This window comes from Branchiostoma belcheri, unplaced genomic scaffold (assembly GCF_001625305.1).
Source record: "Branchiostoma belcheri isolate BF01 breed outbred unplaced genomic scaffold, Haploidv18h27 scaffold244, whole genome shotgun sequence".
Taxonomy (NCBI): domain Eukaryota; kingdom Metazoa; phylum Chordata; class Leptocardii; order Amphioxiformes; family Branchiostomatidae; genus Branchiostoma; species Branchiostoma belcheri.
In genome coordinates, this window is record NW_017803848.1 from 241,416 (window position 1) to 260,467 (window position 19,052).

The 19,052-nt window shown below is 40.6% G+C and overlaps 1 protein-coding gene across 1 annotated transcript in view; it reads left to right on the plus strand.

Moving 5' to 3' along the window:
* The window catches only part of LOC109471264, a 16,255-nt gene extending 10,382 nt beyond the window's left edge, over positions 1-5,873 (plus strand). The window contains exons 3-5 of the mRNA XM_019770548.1: positions 422-673; positions 822-1,029; positions 4,577-5,873. Coding sequence (XP_019626107.1) covers positions 422-673; positions 822-1,029; positions 4,577-4,797 — 681 coding nt within the window. The 3' untranslated portion in view covers positions 4,798-5,873. The remainder of the gene's footprint in view (positions 1-421; positions 674-821; positions 1,030-4,576) is intronic.
* The last annotated feature ends 13,179 nt before the right edge of the window (positions 5,874-19,052 follow it).

Genomic DNA, 19,052 nt, shown 5'->3' on the forward strand with positions numbered 1-19,052 from the left:
GGGGGGGGGGGTGTAGTACCGGCATGTCCGACCCGTACACGGCGAATTTCCGCTGCCGTGTGGAGAATAATTAGGTGATAATTGCCGCTAAATTATGCATATTCCAGCAACGCACGGAGCGGTGCACGACCATTTCCTGCCGTGTACGGGGATGTACAGGGATCGTGTCCGGGCATATAACGTCCAGTACACGACCTGCACACAAAAAGTGGTTCATTTCCGGGAGTGTACAGGACATGTACGGGACTGGACACGTTTCGTGTGCAGGTCGGAAACCCCCGGGTTCTACCGGAAACCTAAAATATCCGGGAAAGTGTGCGGCAATTTCTCACACGGAAATTGGGGATTTTGTGCGGTGAAAGTATTTTACATTATCAAATTCAAATGATCATAACATTCATATCGCAATACTATTTTGTAGATACACGACAATATTGTCGGCTCACCAGGCACGGTCTACTCTGGCTGCCATGCTGAAATCTCCGGCAAACCCCGCCTAACACTAGCTGTTCTTGTCGGCATGAACGCCAAGGCGGCACACAAGTTGGTAGCGACAATAGCGGCTCACTCCAGCAGGATACCGGTTACACTCTTTCTGTATGGAGACTTCGTGGAAGCGTTTCCTCAACTGGTGAAAGAATGGTCTAAAACTTTCACAATAGGCATGCGCGAGGTGAGGTATCGTAAAAATGCATTAAATTAATTACATGCCAAAGAATTTGATTGTATAATTTTAATCTAATTATAAGTCACACCTCTTGGATGTAACATTTTCTTCACACACATTTTATAATGGTACATTTCGCAAACTTTTGTTTTAGAGCCAACCATTTCCGCTTGGAGACTTCACGCAACAGCTATTGGGCTGGATCCGGGTTGGTCTGGTCAGTGCAATACAGCGACTGAGTGAAGTGGGCCTACAACCAGCCTATTACTGCCCCGAAAACGTAACAGACACGTTGATAAAAGTAGCCAAGTCTCAGGGTCTGAGGATCATCCAACCGACAGCTCGTTTCCCCCCAACCGATGGTACTTTTTATTTTTTTTTACATTTGCCAAGGTTATGTTTTTGACAATGTTATGACGTGTGCGTTTCTGTGTGTGTGTTTGTGTGACTGTATTTATACCCGTAAACACGATAACTGATATTTGTTTACTGGTAGGTCTTGATGACACTTTTAAAATTAGATGATTGCCCCCCCCCCCTAGTGTATGGTTATGGTACTGCAGCGAAACGTTTGGTTTGAATATTAAAAATTCTTGAAAAGGCAACTAATAAATAATCATCATTGCATATGGTGGAGCCAGCAATGTCCTTTACAATGCTTTGACAAAAATGCTTTGAAAAAAAAAAAAACAGATGTTCCTCACACGTACATGTAGCGAAATTTACAGGATGGGTCGAGAAGGTACGGGGCTAAATACCAAATACACCTAATGGAGAAATCAGCCGTTCTTCTCCGAACGATGTTATGACATACTTACTTACCTCACTTTTGTCGACCAAATTTAACCTCGAATAGCGCATGAACGGCTTGCGCTAGAACAATAAAATTTGGTGACTTTACCTTAAAATGGCAACATTTCTATATTAACTAGATGAGTTAGCGATTATTGTATTGTCGTGGCAACGGGTTTCTGATAGGCAGTTTTTGGAAAAATCTAAAAAGTTCTGAAAAATCTGAAAAGCTGTATGTTAAATTACACTTTCTTTTTAACATCTAAACATCTTATATATTTATGAATAATTTCTATGATTAAATATTCATACTTTTTGCTAATTTGATGACACATCAGTCAAAATCCAAGCTGTCGGAACATATAATTAAATCTTGTGTAACCATGTTTTTTTCACTAATTTTACGTCTCAAATCCGTATTTGTCACATAAAACGTTCACATGAATCATTTTTAGTTTTATTGTTGCGTTTTGAGGCTTTATCTTGTAAAAAACCGCAATTTTCAAATTCAAGATTTCCGATCCTAGATGGCCTACAGTTTAATTTGCATTGACGTCATTTTTTGCCGTCAGTTTTTTCTGTCAGGAGCAACATAGGTCTAAGGGGACATTAATATTCTATCATACACACTTTTGGTTAAAGCTTGGTTGTACGAGTTCTACGGGAAAAATTGACGGTTTAAAAAATCACACAAGTGACGACATAATGGCGTCATATTACGTTAAAATTACACAAAAGTTGCTGTTATGAATTAATTTTATTGTTGTATGAATTTGGGGCTAAAACTGACCGCACCAACTTTGATGTCACATAGCGTCTGAACGGCAAACGCAACAACCGCCAACTTGGTGACTTTTCAAAAATATTGTTCGCAACAATTTTGTATCATTGGAATTAGATAAAAAAATTGTGTTGCCATGGCAACAATAGAATTTTGTGTTTTTCAAGTTACACATGGTTTCTAATATTAATAACAAATCATAATTTTTTTCTAAATTTAATTATTAGAAATGCATGATTTATGCTAATTTGATAACGTCATTTGTCAAAAGTGAAGATAGTGGACCATATCATTAGAACAGGTATATACAGGTTATTTTCCTTAAAATATCATCAATATATCCATGTCTTTTTACAAATAAAGGTTCATATAAACGTCTTAAGTCTGTTTGTATTTTAGGCTTTATCCTGAAAAAGAAACTATTTGAAAAAAATTCAAGATTGATGATCGCGGATGGCGGATAACTAAAATATGCATGGCGTCATTTTATGACGTCACCTGTGTTGCTATGGCATAAGTATACCCAAATATTATGTCATAAACACTTTCGGTACATTTATGTTGGATACCATTTAGATTTAAGGGAAAAACAGGTGGTTTTGGCTGGTAAAATCACATTACGTGATAACGATATCAAAATTATAGTTATGATAAATTTTGACTAGTATGCCATCCTCTCAAATTTGGTGGTCATACGATATACCGTTTGCGAGTTGCCCCCTACCCCACCCCACCACGTCTCACGAATCCCAAAAAACCTGGTCTAGATTGGGCCAGAGCAACCCTAGGTCTCCTTTGCCTTTTTTTAGCCTTTTGTGGGTTAATCCAAAGGACAAGCTTGGATGCTATTGTGTCCGAATGCCTAACGCAACCAAGGGTTAATCTTAAAAAAAGCTGTTCGTTATGGAATGTTGGCTCCTAGGAGATGTTAAAAAACATACGGAACTTCTTATTTATCATTCGTCAATGCATTCAGAAATTTATTGTTTGAAATGTTAACCAGCCTTGAATGTTACAGGATCATACGGTGGCATTATAAAAAAGAAAGCAGTATCTAATCTGCTAAACAGTAATCATACCAATATGCTTGGTATCTTCCGTGAAGCTAATATTCTGTGCAGGGGTTCAGAGACTGTCTTGGTGTACGGGAGAGTGATGCGGTTTTTGTCCCTTTGTTGTTCTGTTGGGTGGTTGCGTTTGCCTTCTTAATGGCCTATTTAGGTTAACCACAGCAATTTAGAGCCTGTTGCATGTGTTGTATTTCTGTATCCCTTTTTTGTTGATGGAGTTAACTCTGCGGAACAAGGTCTTAACGACTCCACGTCCAATGCTTGTGTTCCAGGGGGTGATTGCTGCCCCATGCATCTGTTGGTAGAAGATTCAGTCATACAGAAAGTAGGTGCTGTGTAAACAGACTTCCAGTAGTTTGACGATTTGCGCAGGTGACATGGAGGAACCTTGTGGTAGGGCAAAGTCCTCCTGAAGTCTTCGTAGAATGATGTGCAGTGATTTGTTGACAGGAACAGGCGTGGAAAGTGAAACCACATCAAAAGAGCAGAGCTCCTCGTGGTTTTCTACTCTAAGGTCTTGGATGAGTCCGCTTTAAAATGTTTCAACAAAAACTCACCTGCAGTTCTAGAACAAGCCGCTAGGGGGGCAAAACTCGTCCCATTTATTCCTGACAAGAAAAGCTACCTGTCGCAAAAATCCAAGACCATAGCATCTTCAGGAGAAAAAGATACAAAAAACTGAAAGTTCTGCTGCAGTACCAAGGTCATCTAACAGAAGGCTTATATATAACTTTGACCTTTGTCTTCCTAAGACCTACCAACATGCCAAATATCATCCATTAATATTCTGTGTGCGAAAAAGTCCAAACTGCCGTCACATGCAAAGCAACAAAGGTCTTTCCTGTTCGGACCAAAAACCAAATGGCATTAGGTTACCTTAAAGTTAATTAAGTCCATAGGGAACGCATTCGTGCAATTTTTTTTATTGTTTCAAAGCGATATTAGTACTTACACAATCCCATAAGGGGAGAGTCCTGTTAAAGTTAACCGGCATTTGCAGGTCCTTGGCATAGTTTGACCTGTTAATGACCTTTAAACACCTCTTAACTGGATTAACTTACTCCCTGCGACAGGGGTTAAAATCCTAATAATCAATTCAAATTTGCGCTATAGCTCGTTTAAATCGACCTTTCACTACTTATTTAGTGGTCCCTCTCAATTAATATTCTGAAGAGAACGTCATTCTGATTATGCTAAAATATCTTAACTTTATCAACGGCACAATTATATTCTTTATATAATGTTTTACAATGTATTTTTTGACAGAGCCATGGCGTCTATCTTTTGAAAACTACTACAAAAACATAGATGTAGATAGGATTCCCAAAGCGCTCCGCGTCATCGCCAAACAACTGGACAACAAGGGAGGCATCGTTACTCTGGACTCGGACCACCCGGACAGTTACATGATCTCCGTCTTCCTCATGGACTATCTGGTTCAGACATCTGGTTACAATCTAGTTAGTATTGCCGAGTGTCTAAAGTAGCCTTATTAACTATAGCTGCTAAATCTAGAAAAGAAAATGAATTTCTTGTTATATTTCATTTATACTGGTCAATCATATTGGTTACAATGGGATGACTTTATTTTATCACCCCATTTACATGAAATCATACAAAATCATCAATTATGTGCTTGTAGAAGTGATTTCCATTTTACATTAACCCCCAAACTATCAAACTTTTAACAACCTATATGACCGAACAGGGTAAAACATTGAACCCAATAATATGTCCCAAAATATTTTTTCTTTGCATTTTTGGTGATCTTTTCATATACATTGCATTATTGTAGAGTCCATTTCACGTCACCGCGCGGGTGTATTCTCCCATTGTTTCGATTTTTTCAAATGTTTGCAAGCATTTCTAAAAGAATTACATGGTTTTTAAACATTTCGAACTTGGTTTTAACTTTGTTAACAGTTTTCCCTAATCATAAAACGTTCGAAACATTCTAAAAGCCATGTACGATGTTTTGAAAGAATTCTAAGAAAAGAATTCGCGTGAATACCATTTTTTCGAAAAGTTTTGAAATGTTTGTAATTGGCTAAATGATCTGTGAAAAAACTAATCCCCTCTAGCCGACTGCAGCCCAAATATAGAAAGGACAGGGGGCATCCCGTGGCGATTCTGACAGCCCGACCCTTTAGCGACCAGCGATAATGTAAACAATCACTCCACCAAACGGCCGCGTGAAAAATCAACTCCAGTACGCGGAACTTGCTCTCGAAAATTTATCAAGCCGCTACGCTTCCCCCGCGGCTGCCTTCCCTCCCAACTTCTCCAACACTACTTCAAATCACGTCAAAATACATCAAGACATGTACAGAAGCGTGTTCATATCTTTCATGCTACAGTTAAAACCAAGACCCTCCTTGAGTTAACGTTAAAAACACGAGACAAAATTTCAAAATAAATCGCAATCAGCAAGATTTCATTCCTGTCTCATTCATTAAAAGTTCTCGTCGATTGTAAAATGATCACTCATCTGTTGTCTCCACTAGTGTGTCATTTGTAGCGTAATCACGGCGTGCCAAAAAAATCAGTCAAAACTAAGAAAATCCCGGAATAAAAAACTTGCAAAACGTGTTCTCCACATCGCTGTACAAAAACCATGCGCCATTTTGTAATTTTAATATGTAAATAGCAGCGCGCGATCTACGCTCTGATTGGTTCACCTCACATGACCTGCGCTCCGATTGGATAAGCGGTATCGCGCCGGCAGCGCGGCAGAATTTCTTTATCCGCGAAGAGGCACATTTTCGCTGCTTTCTACGTGTTTTCTACGACTACTTAGCAACATCCTTGATCTATCGAAAAAGGGTGATTAGACTCTAAAAGAATTTTCGGGACAATTTCTATGCGCCGATTTGTAGTGTCATTTTGTTGTTCGAGCAATATAAAAATAACCCGCGGTACCCGGAAGTCTACCGAGCTGGATTTCAATGGGACTTTTCCATATATATATACGCACCGTGCCAACATTGGCCGGTAAAACACAAAACAGCGCTAGAAATCAAGCCCGATAAATAAGCTGAAGCTTGTGAAACCGACAAAAATACGAAGAACGTGCGGTAGGAAATGTGTCAAATCGCCGAAGGGGCTGGCGCTGGTTTCCAAGCGATCCGCCCGTCCAGACGGCCGCGGACGTCCCGCCGCGCGAGGTCTAAACATTAACAGCGGCCTGTGGATCGGGGATTAGCGTTTCATTGATAACAGGCAATCTTCTTTTTGGAAAATTTAGAAACTTTTCAAAATTCAAATTGTGTTTGTGAACATTTTAAGATCCCATTTGGTTGCCACTTTCAAAATTTTTGCAAATGATTCTAACATCTTCAAAAACATGCTACTCAGGTACTTAGATTTTTTATAATAATTTCAGAATATTTATAATATTTTCGAGTTATTTGAAACTAATTAGAAAATATTAGAAATATGATTGAAAAACCCGCGTGGTGACCTGGAATGGACTCTAAGAGGTATATCATAGCTTGTTCAAATGTGAATAATTAGGCTTACTACCATAATTTATGCCAAAGAGAGATGGCCCAGATGTTACTGATTTTATTGCTAAAATTTTATCTTTTACGTGTCTAACATGTCTATAAATTTATCAATATTAGCATTAAAGTGCATCTGAGTTGGTAAAATACATTTAAAGATAAAATGTTCTCCAACCGAAAAAAAAAGAAATTAACTTACCAGAAATGTTCAACTTTGTCACCATTGGTATACTACAAACTAGAAACTATGTGCAACACTTTATTATATTCATATCTGGACTACTGTGCCACTGCCTGGTTGCTAGCGCTACTGACCTGCAACAAGACAAGAACACAGCAACTGAACAGGCTGCTGAACCGTGCTGCCAGAATCATCACCGGCAGAACTTTGCAGGACCGAGTACCTACTGAAACTCTATTAACAGAGGCGGGTATTGAAACACTATCAAGAATAGTGGAAGTAAACACACTAGTGACTGTTTTTAAAGTACTAAACAAGAAAATTCCGCCTTACTTGTCTGAAATGTGTAAGTGGTTGCCACCCCCAATGTTGAACAGAAGGGACGCGGTTAGCTGTAAACCAGTTAAGCGACGGTCACAACCCGCCGTACGTGCTTTTTGTTCATACGTTTTTGGGAGGCTACGTCTGCTACGTTTTTAATGAAAACGTAGGGAAGGAGTGGCGTCGACGCACGTCACTCGCACGTCAATCGCACGGTTGCGCAAGGTGTAAGAGTGTGTTCTGCACGTTACGTCTGGCCGTGAGCGGTTGCTTGCATTGTACGTTGCGCAAGTGGTAAGTGAGTTGTACGTGCTTACAACGTACGATCTCTGTGCGATTGCAACTTTACCGTAAGGTGGCCGTACTCACACGTGCTTCTTCCGCACGGCACGTACGGGGCACGCACGTCGCTTGTACTCGCACGCACGTGTGGTGAAACCGCAGACCGCACGTAGAAAGAGTTTTACATGCACTTAAAGTTCTACGCCGTGTCTACGTGCTCCCAAATCCGTAGGATTCCGTACGGAGGTGTTACTCACCACGCACGGATGCCCTACGATTGCCCACGTTTTTGCACGTAGACAGCACGCAGAAGCACGTACGGCGGGTTGTGACCGTCGCTTTGGCAAATTGGGACCCTGACATGCTGGTTGTTCCACCGGCAAACATTAACGCATACAAAGGGAGCCTGTAGTACCAGGGTCCAGTGCTGTGGAACCAGCTCACGATAGAACAGAGAAAGCGCCGAACTGTAACGGCCTTCAAAAACTCATTGTAATTATATTGTATTTGTACTGCTGTATGGCTATTATGTGCTATGTACTGTGTTGTTATCATTGTATTGTTTCTGCATTTTTATTGTACCCAGGTCTACCTGAAAAGCAGGCCGAATGACCTGAGTGTATCTTCTGGTTAAATAAATAAACTGAAACAACTGAATCGCCCGGTCTTCATCAGCGTTATAACCAAAGTCCTTTGGACACGTGACTTTTTAGCCATGTGTGACGTCACCTGGCCATACTGTATCACTGGAAGTGGTTCAGATCTTGGGAACAGAGCAGGATTACTTTGAGAGGGGGTATGAAAGAAGCCATCTACATCAGAGCATACCAACCTTCGATCAATCGTGACAGTGGGTGGTACCGACTTTTGACGAACTTTGACCAAATGCTGACGTAACACTTGGCTAAAAGTCACATATCCACAACACTTGGGTCAGAAAGACCTCGCGATACAGCCGAACATTTCTGTTAAGTTATTTCCTTTTTCGGGTTAGAGAACAGTGTAATTTATTCAATATATCAATATGTTGCTATTGATGTTGAATAAACTCAGTACCATATATTAAAAAGCGTTCAGAAAAATAAATCCTATTGGATTGGATTGTTGCAAATTCTGATGTAGTAGAACAGACTTATTTTTTAAGTCACACGACATGATAACTCAAGTTAAGTCAAAGTTTTTGCACAGAAAATGTAGCAGGTACAATATATGGGGAAACTCTTCAGATGTAGAACACATCAGGGTAATATCCACACGATAGACGGTCTAAGGTTTAACACAAAAACGCTCCTGAGACGTTAATCATAACCTCTGAGACAAAGTAACTCACTAAGAAGGTCAAGATGTTTAAGTTTTTTCTTGATAATAAGACAGCTGATGTGATAAACTTTTTTCTCCAAATTTTTAAAAGATTTGGTATTTCTTTAATAATAAACCATCTTATGTTTTATTTGGCAATGTCATGATGAAAAAATATAGACTTCAGTCATTTCCAATTTTGCTGCATAGCTACATGTATATTTTAATTGCAATAATATGCAATCTCTCACGGTTATTACATCGTCAATTTTGAGTTGATCAGTTTGCTCAATATTGACGCATAGACCTTAAGTTTTAATTAAAGGCCCATTAAGTAACATTTTGACAATCCAGAAAGTATACTTTCCAGTCTTTTCGTTGCATATTAAATTTAACCTAGGGTTTCCTCACTGACTAATTTGGCATTTTAACTTTCCATCATTTTCTTACAAAGACATTTAGAAAGAACTGTAGTTGTACTAAATATAGATACCTGGATACAAAAGGGAAATGGATATAATTTTACCGACCATATGGATGGCGTTATCAAATTTTATTGCCCCAAATGTAAATATCTTTAAAGTTATAATATAGTACTTTTGTACAAGTTACTGCAATGAAATTATGATTTTCATGTGCATAATGGTCAAAGCTACAAATATTTACATTTGCACAAGTTGATATCTTACTGAATAACCTAACTGCCTAATTAAAATCTAGTTATTCTCTAATAACTACGGGTAATTAGCAGAAATCAATTTGACCATTATCCACTAAAAATCATAGTTTTGTTTCAGTTACTTATGTGCTATATTATAACTTTAAAGATAATTACACTTGGGCAATAAAATGTGATCACATCATCCATATGGTCCATAAAACAATCTTCATAACCCTTTTGTACCCAGGTAACAATTTCCGGTACCACTAAAGTTCTTTCTTATTTCATTTTAAGAAAACAAGGAAGTTAAAACCCATTTAGTAATCCAGAACAATATTCAGCAATCGCTGTTATATTAAGGCATCCCAGGCTGGTATTTATATTTAAGTTCGGGCGTGTGTCTGCAAAATGGCCCCAGACGGTTTTTCGAACCCGAATTATATTCCACCATGCTCGATTTCACGTCAGTTGAATAGAACGCGTGTTCGAATTCGGGGTTAACGGCGGCCATTTGTATGTTTCCCCTGTAATCCCGCGTGCAACGAATTCTATTTACGGTTTGCGACTTAAACGGTTTTACGCGCCGCTGAAAACAACATACCTGATGTCTAGAGTAATCCATGTTTACGTATTATCGCTTTGTTGATATAAATTCGTCCTTGGCTATTTTTCATAAATGTTTAACTTTTCTTACTAGGGCGATTTTTAAACTAAAAGTTGCAAATAAATTGTCATTTCTTCTGGTTTTGACACAAACAAAACAAAATACTGATTTTAGACAAAAAAAGCCTCGGACTAAAATTGTATAGGCTTGGCTCTCATCTTGTAAAATATAATGAGGAAAGGTGCTGTCACCGCCTGCGCGTAGATTCATCAAATAAACGGATAATTTTTAACCAAACTTTGCATTTTTAACTCAAAATCTAAGAGTAGAAAAACAGAAGTACATTTTAATCAATGTGTTTTAAGTACTACTGAAACTTTTTCATCTCGCAACCAAGCTATCAAAAGTTTCAGTAATTTGTATAGATTACTGCTTTTCCCTAAGCCTAGGCCGCCTTAACCCAACCGAGGTAGAATATGCGACATCCTTGATCCATACAAGCACGATAGAAAACTGAATAATCTTCTATTCAAACTTCTGGCCACACCGCGCATATGGTTGGCCACTGCTGGTGGTGTCGCCTACCTCTTAGTGGGGTGTCAGTTGACAGCTTAGATGTTGCTGAAAGACCTAATTGTTTACCACATTTTTAGTTTCCTTTAAAGGGATTATAACCACAGTTTATTGATGACCAACATAATACACTAAGTTCATAATTATATCCCACCCCATGTGAAAGATATGAGTGTTTTTAAAGAAGCTAATCCTGTGACATGTGCCCCTGTCTATCAAACCTGGCATGCCCGACCAATTAGCCACACTAGGGGGGGCAACCACTGCCTGCTGTTGTTGGTGTCCTGAGGCCAAACCGGTGGCACCGGGAACTGAACAAGGACTGTTTGAACGCACATAATATATGCCAAAAATGTGAAATGATGACATGAATGTGTTGAAAAATGATTGTAACTGTTGATAACACCAAAATTTAGTATTGTTTGTTTATTATTTGCACAGCAGCAATAAAAGGTTATGCATAATAAATTTATAATGAATAAAACAGGTGCAGGAGAAGGGAAAAAAGCTTATTTAGCTTATGCTAAGCCCTCCTCCTCTATACTAACCAAAAGTAAACATATTTGAATTGAAATAAGGCATACATACATAAGGAATTGTTATCAAAACAATTCAAACATGGGCAAAATGATACAATAACAATAATGAAACAGTAGTATACATACATTAAGATGAAATGAAATTGATATGAAATAATACATATATACATAAGGAATTGTTATCATAATAATTCAAACATAGGCAAAATAAGCAATAACAATAATGAAACAATAGTGTACATAAAAAATAATAATAATGAAGATATGAATCTAATACAAGGGGCTGGGGTGGTATATAATATGGGCTTTTAGAGTATTTTTAAAACTTAGAAAAGAGGAAATTGTTCGTACGTTTGTCTGAAGGCTGTTCTATAATGAGACTCATTTGTATTTTACGGAGGATTGTGCTATTGACGTTCTTACAAGGGGAGTATGGAAATGAGCACTTTGTCGAGTTTGGTAAGTATGAAAATGGGAATTAAGATTTAACCGACCATTAAATGTGTCTAGAAGAAAACAGTTTAGGAATTTAAACGTAAATAGCATCAGGTGAAGTCTGTTGATGGAGGCACGTGATCGGACTGACAGGACGCGTGAACTTCAGTCTGCACTAATGTTGTAATTTATCACTTTTTGAGGTCAAACTGAGTCCGGATTTTGTTACTATATCGTTTCTAAAGTTACTCTGACCTAGTATTGAACTTTATAGATCTTTAACGCAAGTTTTAGCTTAGTTTTCGTTAAGTTTGGTTCCGGCGTGGGTTTTGCCGAACACCAAGCACCCAAGATGGCGGCGGCGTTCCCGACTCCCTCCAGGCGGATCCACGAGCTCCTTCAACTCCCAGAGTCGGCTACTTTCTCCGAGGTGTATGGATCGTACGCATCATTCATACAGGAGTATACCAAAGAACGAGAAGCCGCGAAGAAGCTGAAGCCAGCCGAGAGAAGAACGTTCATATATGGAGAAGAGTTCAAGGAGGTAAGCTCGGCCTTTCTCTCACACTTCGAGTCACACGCGGACAAACCTACCGATTGCCTCCGCAGCCCGGATCGCTACTCTGTCACTCACAATACTTCATGCATCACTGTGCACATACCTAAGGAGTCTGTATCGTCGTGGAAGACTGTTTGTGAGTCTTATTATGGCGTCGTGGGGAAGGATAGAGGTGTGAATGGTGTTCAGTACAGCACCACTTTCTCTGATAATGATACGCGTCTCGGAACAGAACTCGGCTCTCTCTCTGTCACAATATATGACACTAACAAGCAGCTCCTGGTACAAGGCACAAGCTACTTGCTATGGATTGTGTCACACTACAATATCCTGCAAGGGATGGTGTTGTCAGACATGACCGAGAGGTGTGATGGAACCCCCCTAGAAGAAACTATCTGCGCCGTCTGTAACAAACGAGAAGTAGAAGGGGACGAGTTTGTCGGCTGCAGTACCTGCTCAAGTTAGACACACTTCAACTGCACCGGCCTAGACGATGCAACCAAATCTACTCTCAGAAATACAGACGAGCAATATCACTGTATCAACTGTCACATTCCGCGGGACACTTCAAGTACAATGCCGAGCGACCCACCAATTAACACTCGCGCCACCACAGCGGACAAAACAATGGCAGCCAAGAAGGCGAACACAGATCACAGTTCACATGTAGACGACGACCATGTGGACCCCACAGTGACAGACAATAGCGCAGCCAAACATGCAAATCACGGAAAATACACAACAAAAGACAGCCAGCCTACAAACTGTGAGAAATTGGAAAAGCTACAGTCAGCAGTGCTAGAACTGGAGACTAGCCTTGCTTCCCTGAAGGTTCAGTCAAATGCCTTTGAAACCAACGTGTCAAGTCAGCTGAATACCATCTTCAAACGGCTACCGACAGACCCTAACACACCCGTAACACCGGCGGTGACTGAGATCCTGAAACTAAGAGACGAGAACAACAAACTACGCAACTGTGTGCAACACCTTGAACAACAGATCAGTACCCTCCAATCCAAGTCATCGGACTTTCAAAAGGACATGAGCGAGATGAAAATCTGTCAGAGTAGCCTGAAAGTGAAAGTGGCTAACATGAAAGACGTCATCCTGGACAATGTAACGTCTGCGATCGACGAGCAGGTTCCACGCAAACAAAACACAGTGCTGGAGTACGCCGTGGCCACCTCCAACCGGTTCGACGCACTGCAAGACTCCCTAAACCTGCAGAGGGCCAGCCCTACAGAGCTAGACCTAGAAACGGATCCAAAAACCTTGATAAAATCTCTTACCAGCAGCAAGGGTCACACAACTTCGCACCCCGAGAACCTCAGTCAGAAGAGATCTAGAAAACGCGTGGTGATAATCGGAGATTCTAATGCCCAGAAGCTCAAGCCAGCCCTGCTAAGCCCAACGGCTGACGTACCGAAGCCATACTGGGCCCCTACCCTGCCAGACACGTTGTCCACTCTGGAGGAACTATCCAAGGACAAATCCCCACTGAGTACAGTCATCTTCCATGTTGGAACTAATGATGTGGTGGCCAAGTCTAAGGAAGAGATTGTCGACGATTTCGACACTATGATCAGCTCCACACAGTCCCTGTTCCCGAACGCTGAGGTGGTTATTTCAGCTGTACCGCCCAGGAGAGGCTCCAGACAAAACCTAGAAGTCAACAACAACACTCTGGACGTCAACAACCACCTACGGGGCAGATGCCACGCAAACCCCTCCTTCACTTTTGTCAGCCACGCAAAGCTCTGGAGCAATGATGACTACAACAAGGCGATGTTCGAGCGGGACGGATATCACCTGAACTCCGACGGCGTCCGAGTGCTTGCCTACAACATTAAAAAGCAAGCCACACAGCCCCTCGGACTGCAACCAAGGAACCTGGAAAACACTAGTCGAAGACACCAGGACAACGGGGGCAACTCATCGACCACTTCGCGGCGGCATTACAGCACATGCGAGCACCCCAAGGGCCAGAATAACACAAAGCCTAACATGCCGCGCACACGAGAAGGTCAACAAGGACGCGCTCCACAAAACTCTGGCCAACGCGGGGACTGGCCTGATCAGCTCCACACACCCAGACATGGCAGGCAGGAACCGCCCATCCAAGGGTACATGCAGGCGCCGAAACCCATCGGCCAATACCCTGCCGGCCCTCTCCCCGCACCTGGTCCTTACCACCCCTCCCCCATGTATACCGAGTGGAACAGGGATTGGCCATCCCTATCTGAAGCGTATGGCTTTCCATTAAACCCGATGTGGTTTGGATTACCCCCACCACCACCGCCCTACCGTAACAACGGACCGTATGGAACATTCTCCGGACAAAGACGACCTTAAGGCTGCAACTGATGTGCCGCCCGGAAAACATGACAATCAACACGAGAAACATGAACTCTAGACCTGTCTCCAAAAGCCATTGTAGTAGCAAGATTAGGAAGAAATACTTTCGAAAGAGTCATGGTTTTTCGTTTGGATTCTGGAGCATTCACGGACTAGGAAAGAAAGTAGATGATAGTTACTTTATTAATGAAATAGAAGGGTTCGACTTTTTCTCTCTACTTGAGACGTGGCACACAGGTGAGCTTAATTTCCCTAATCTTCTTTATTTTTGTAGCACCAGAAAGAAGTAAAAAAAAAGCTAGACGTAATTCTGGTGGCATAGTATTTCTCTTCAAAAAACAATATAGCAAATTCGTCTCAAAATTAGAAAGCAAAACTGAAGATATCTTATGGGTGAAAATTGACAAACAGCTTCTAAGTACCGACGGAGATATTTATTTAGCATCTATATACACCAGTCCTAACCGATCTACAGTCCATGCTAACAGGACATATGATGTCTTCGATATTTTAGAGGAAGAGATTGCTTTATACAGTTGCCATGGTGAGGTTATAGTCGGGGGGGGGGGGATTTCAATGACCGTGTTGGGAACTTAAAAGACCACATAGTTGATGATTGTCCCGCAGATAGTCTTCCCAAAAACTACAGTTTTGACCACCCGTTTCCACGGAATAATATGGATCTAGGTAACCCCACCCCATTCGGCAAAAACTTGATTGAGGTATGCATAAACAGCAAATTAAGAATATTAAATGGTAGGACCCCCGGAGACGTATTAGGTAAACCCACATGCTATCAACCCAATGGCTCTAGTGCTGTAGATTACGTTCTAGCTAGTGAAAACATTCTCCTCCATAAAATCTCATTTTTCTATGTTCACCCGCTAACCCCACTCTCCGACCATTGTAAACTCTCCCTAATTTTACATAGCAATGCTAACCGACTGTCTGAACAGACTACTAACACATTGTCTACTCGGCCACATTGTAAATTTGTATGGAGAGCTGACTCCAAACAAAAGTTTCTAGAAACAGTAAATAGCCTCGAATTTACCTGCGCCATGGAAAACTTCCTCAACAGGAGCTACGAGGCAACCCCAAACTCTCTTGACGCCGCTTTGAATGACCTAGTTTCTCCTCTACAAGAGGCAGGCAAAAAATCACTAGTTCTTCGCCGTACAAGGCAAGCAACCCATTCCCGCAACAAACACAAAAACAAAAAGAAATGGTTTACTAAGAACTGTGCTTCTGCCAGAAAGAAACTAAAAGACCTTGGCAAGCTCCTGTCGAAAAACCCTAGGGACCCTTTTATCAGAGGCCTATATTTTAGAAGAAAAAAGGAATACACCCGACTTATACGGAAAACTAAAATTACCTATAAAAACAACATTCTCCATCAACTTAATTCTTACTCGGGCAACAACCCGTCAGCCTTTTGGGAGCTGGTTAAACAGTTCAAAACAAATGATTCCATCCCTGTGGAAGACACAATTAACAAACAGGAACTCCACGAACACTTCCAAGGGATGTACGGAAAAGACAGTACATCTAAGTCCCCAGAATTCAACAATCATTTTCATACTCAGATAGTAAATAAATTATTAGAATTAGAAAAACAGTCCGAAAGCCTAAATTGTTAAGATACCATAATATTACAGCAGGAAATTATGCAAGCAATCACTCAATTAAAGAATAACAAAGCCTCAGGCAACGATCTTATCCTTAATGAGATGCTAAAATCCGCATCTCCTGTCCTTGTCAAACCCCTCACCAAATTATTCAATTTGTTTCTTTTATCCGGACACTTTCCCCAACAATGGCGCGTAAGCCACATCGTTCCACTGCATAAAGGTGGACCTAAAGAAGATCCCAACAATTATCGGGGTATCTCAGTTATTAGCTGCCTCGCGAAGTTATTCACAGCTGTAATAAACACACGTCTTACTAATTATCTAGATGAACATAACCTCATTTCCCCTAACCAGGCCGGCTTGAGAAAAAAAACTTTGGAACTAACGACAACCTCTTCGTCATCGATACATTAATATCTAAATACACTAACGCCAATAAACGTCTTTATGCATGCTTTGTCGATTTCCGTAAAGCTTTCGATAGCGTTTGGCGCGAAGGACTGCGGTATAAACTACTCAGCTCAGGAATAGGTGGTAAATTCTACAGTTTAATCAAATCTATGTACACCAACCCACAGACTTGTGTCAAAACGTCAGCTGGCCTCACACCATTGTTTGTTACTGACAAAGGAGTCAGACAAGGATGCAACCTCAGTCCAACCCTCTTTAACATATTCATAAACGACCTAGTTAATGACTTAGACGACATTGATTGTGCCCCACCCACCTAACATAATTTACTCGTATCTTGTTTGCTTTATGCAGATGACGTTGTGATGTTTTCGGAATCGAAAACAGGGTTACAATGTGCGCTAAACAAACTAAACTCATTTTGTGAGAAATGGAACATTCAAGTAAACCTGAAGAAAACCAAAGTGATGATTTTCAACAAAACAGGAAGAACATTCAAGAACACCAAATTTTCCTTCGGCGCAGAAAATATACAAATCACAAGCTCATATACCTACCTAGGTCTAATTATGTCCTCGTCCGGCAGTTATTCTTTAGCCAAAAAACAATTATCTTTAAAAGCTCGTAAAGCAGTATTTAGTCTTAAACCCCTTATCCGCACCTCCTTGTCCCCCAAGGCCTTACTCAAACTCTTTGATGCGTGCATCAAATCTATAATGTTATACGCCTGTGAGATCCGGGGTAAAGATTACTTAAATGACAATTGTCCTGTAGAGATAACTCAGAACCGCTTCTGTAAAAGTATCCTTGGTGTGCACAGGAATTCTAGTAACCTAGCAAGTAGGGCAGAACTTGGGTTGTTCCCAACAGATATAGATGTATCCGTCCGTGTAGTTAAATATTGGTTAAGACTCAAACAACTGGATACTCTCACACACCCCTTACAGGTAGATGCATTACTCTGTCAGCAACACAATATGGGAAATAGTAGTAAGAAAAGCTGGCTACACCATGTCAAAGAAATAATTAACAATGCAGGCTATTCTTTTTTATGGAACAACAACCACTGTACTCTAGACAACAAGAATATATGTACATTGTTGAAGGGAAGACTAACCGATATGTATGTTCAAACGTTCTTTCACCAATTGTCTGTAGATAACGGCAAGCTAAGATTTTATAAGACTCTCAAATCCGACTACTCTATGGAAAAATACCTATACCACAATGAATTTGACGAACGAGCTGCCATGTGTAAGATCAGAATAAGTGCGCATCCACTAGAGATAGAAAAAGGCCGCTATAGAAAACTACCTGTGTACGAGAGATTATGTAAATATTGTACAATGAATGCAGTGGAAAATAAAAAAATACATTTTGTTAGCCAGTGTCCTCACTATGAGACCGAAAGAAACAGATTATTTCGGACGGTTACAACAATTTCTCCATCCTTTCGTCATTTAGAAGATCACAAAAAAACTGCATTTCTACTTAGATCACAAAACCCACTAATTATGCAGAATGTGGGACTATTCATTATCCACTGCCTTCAAAGAAGAAGTCGAACCCCATAATAGCTAGCGTAGTAGTAGAAGTAGAAGATTTTTCCAGACAGTTGTTACCTGTCTCCTGTTACTGTATTGCAATGTGTTTTATTCTTAATTGTAAAAGCAATTAGCCTTCGGGCATGATTTTGCGAATAAAGTTTCTAATTAATCAAAACTCTTCAACCTATTCATCTCTTCCGGCTATTTCCCCCAGCAATGGTGCACAAGTCACATAGTAGCTATTCACAAGGGCGGTGCCAAAGACGATCCAAACAATTACAGGGGGATTTCTGTCACAAGCTGCCTGGCCAAACTGTTTACAACAATCCTGAACACCCGCCTCACCAACTTCTTAGACGAGCAGGCACTTATCTTTCCGAACCAAGCAGGCTTTAGGGATCTCTTCGTTATCGATTCTCTAATTTCTAAGTATACTAATAATAACAAACGTCTTTATGCCTGTTTCGTCGACTTTAAAAAAGCCTTCGATTGTGTATGGCGCGAAGGTCTGCGATACAAACTACTCACCTCGGGAGTAGGCGGCAAATTTTACAGTCTTATAAAATCAATGTATTCTAACCCGCAAACATGCATCAAAACCTCCTCTGGTCTAACACCACCCTTCGTCACGGACAAAGGTGTGAGGCAGGGCTGTAACCTCAGCCCGACCCTATTCAACCTGTTCATAAATGATTTAGTTAAGATTTTAGATAGTCCAGAATGCGTGCCACCTTCCCTACATAATTTATTCATTTCCTGCTTGCTCTATGCAGATGATGTCGTAATTTTCTCGGAAACCGAGAAAGGACTCCAATGTGCCCTTGACAAACTAAACACTTTC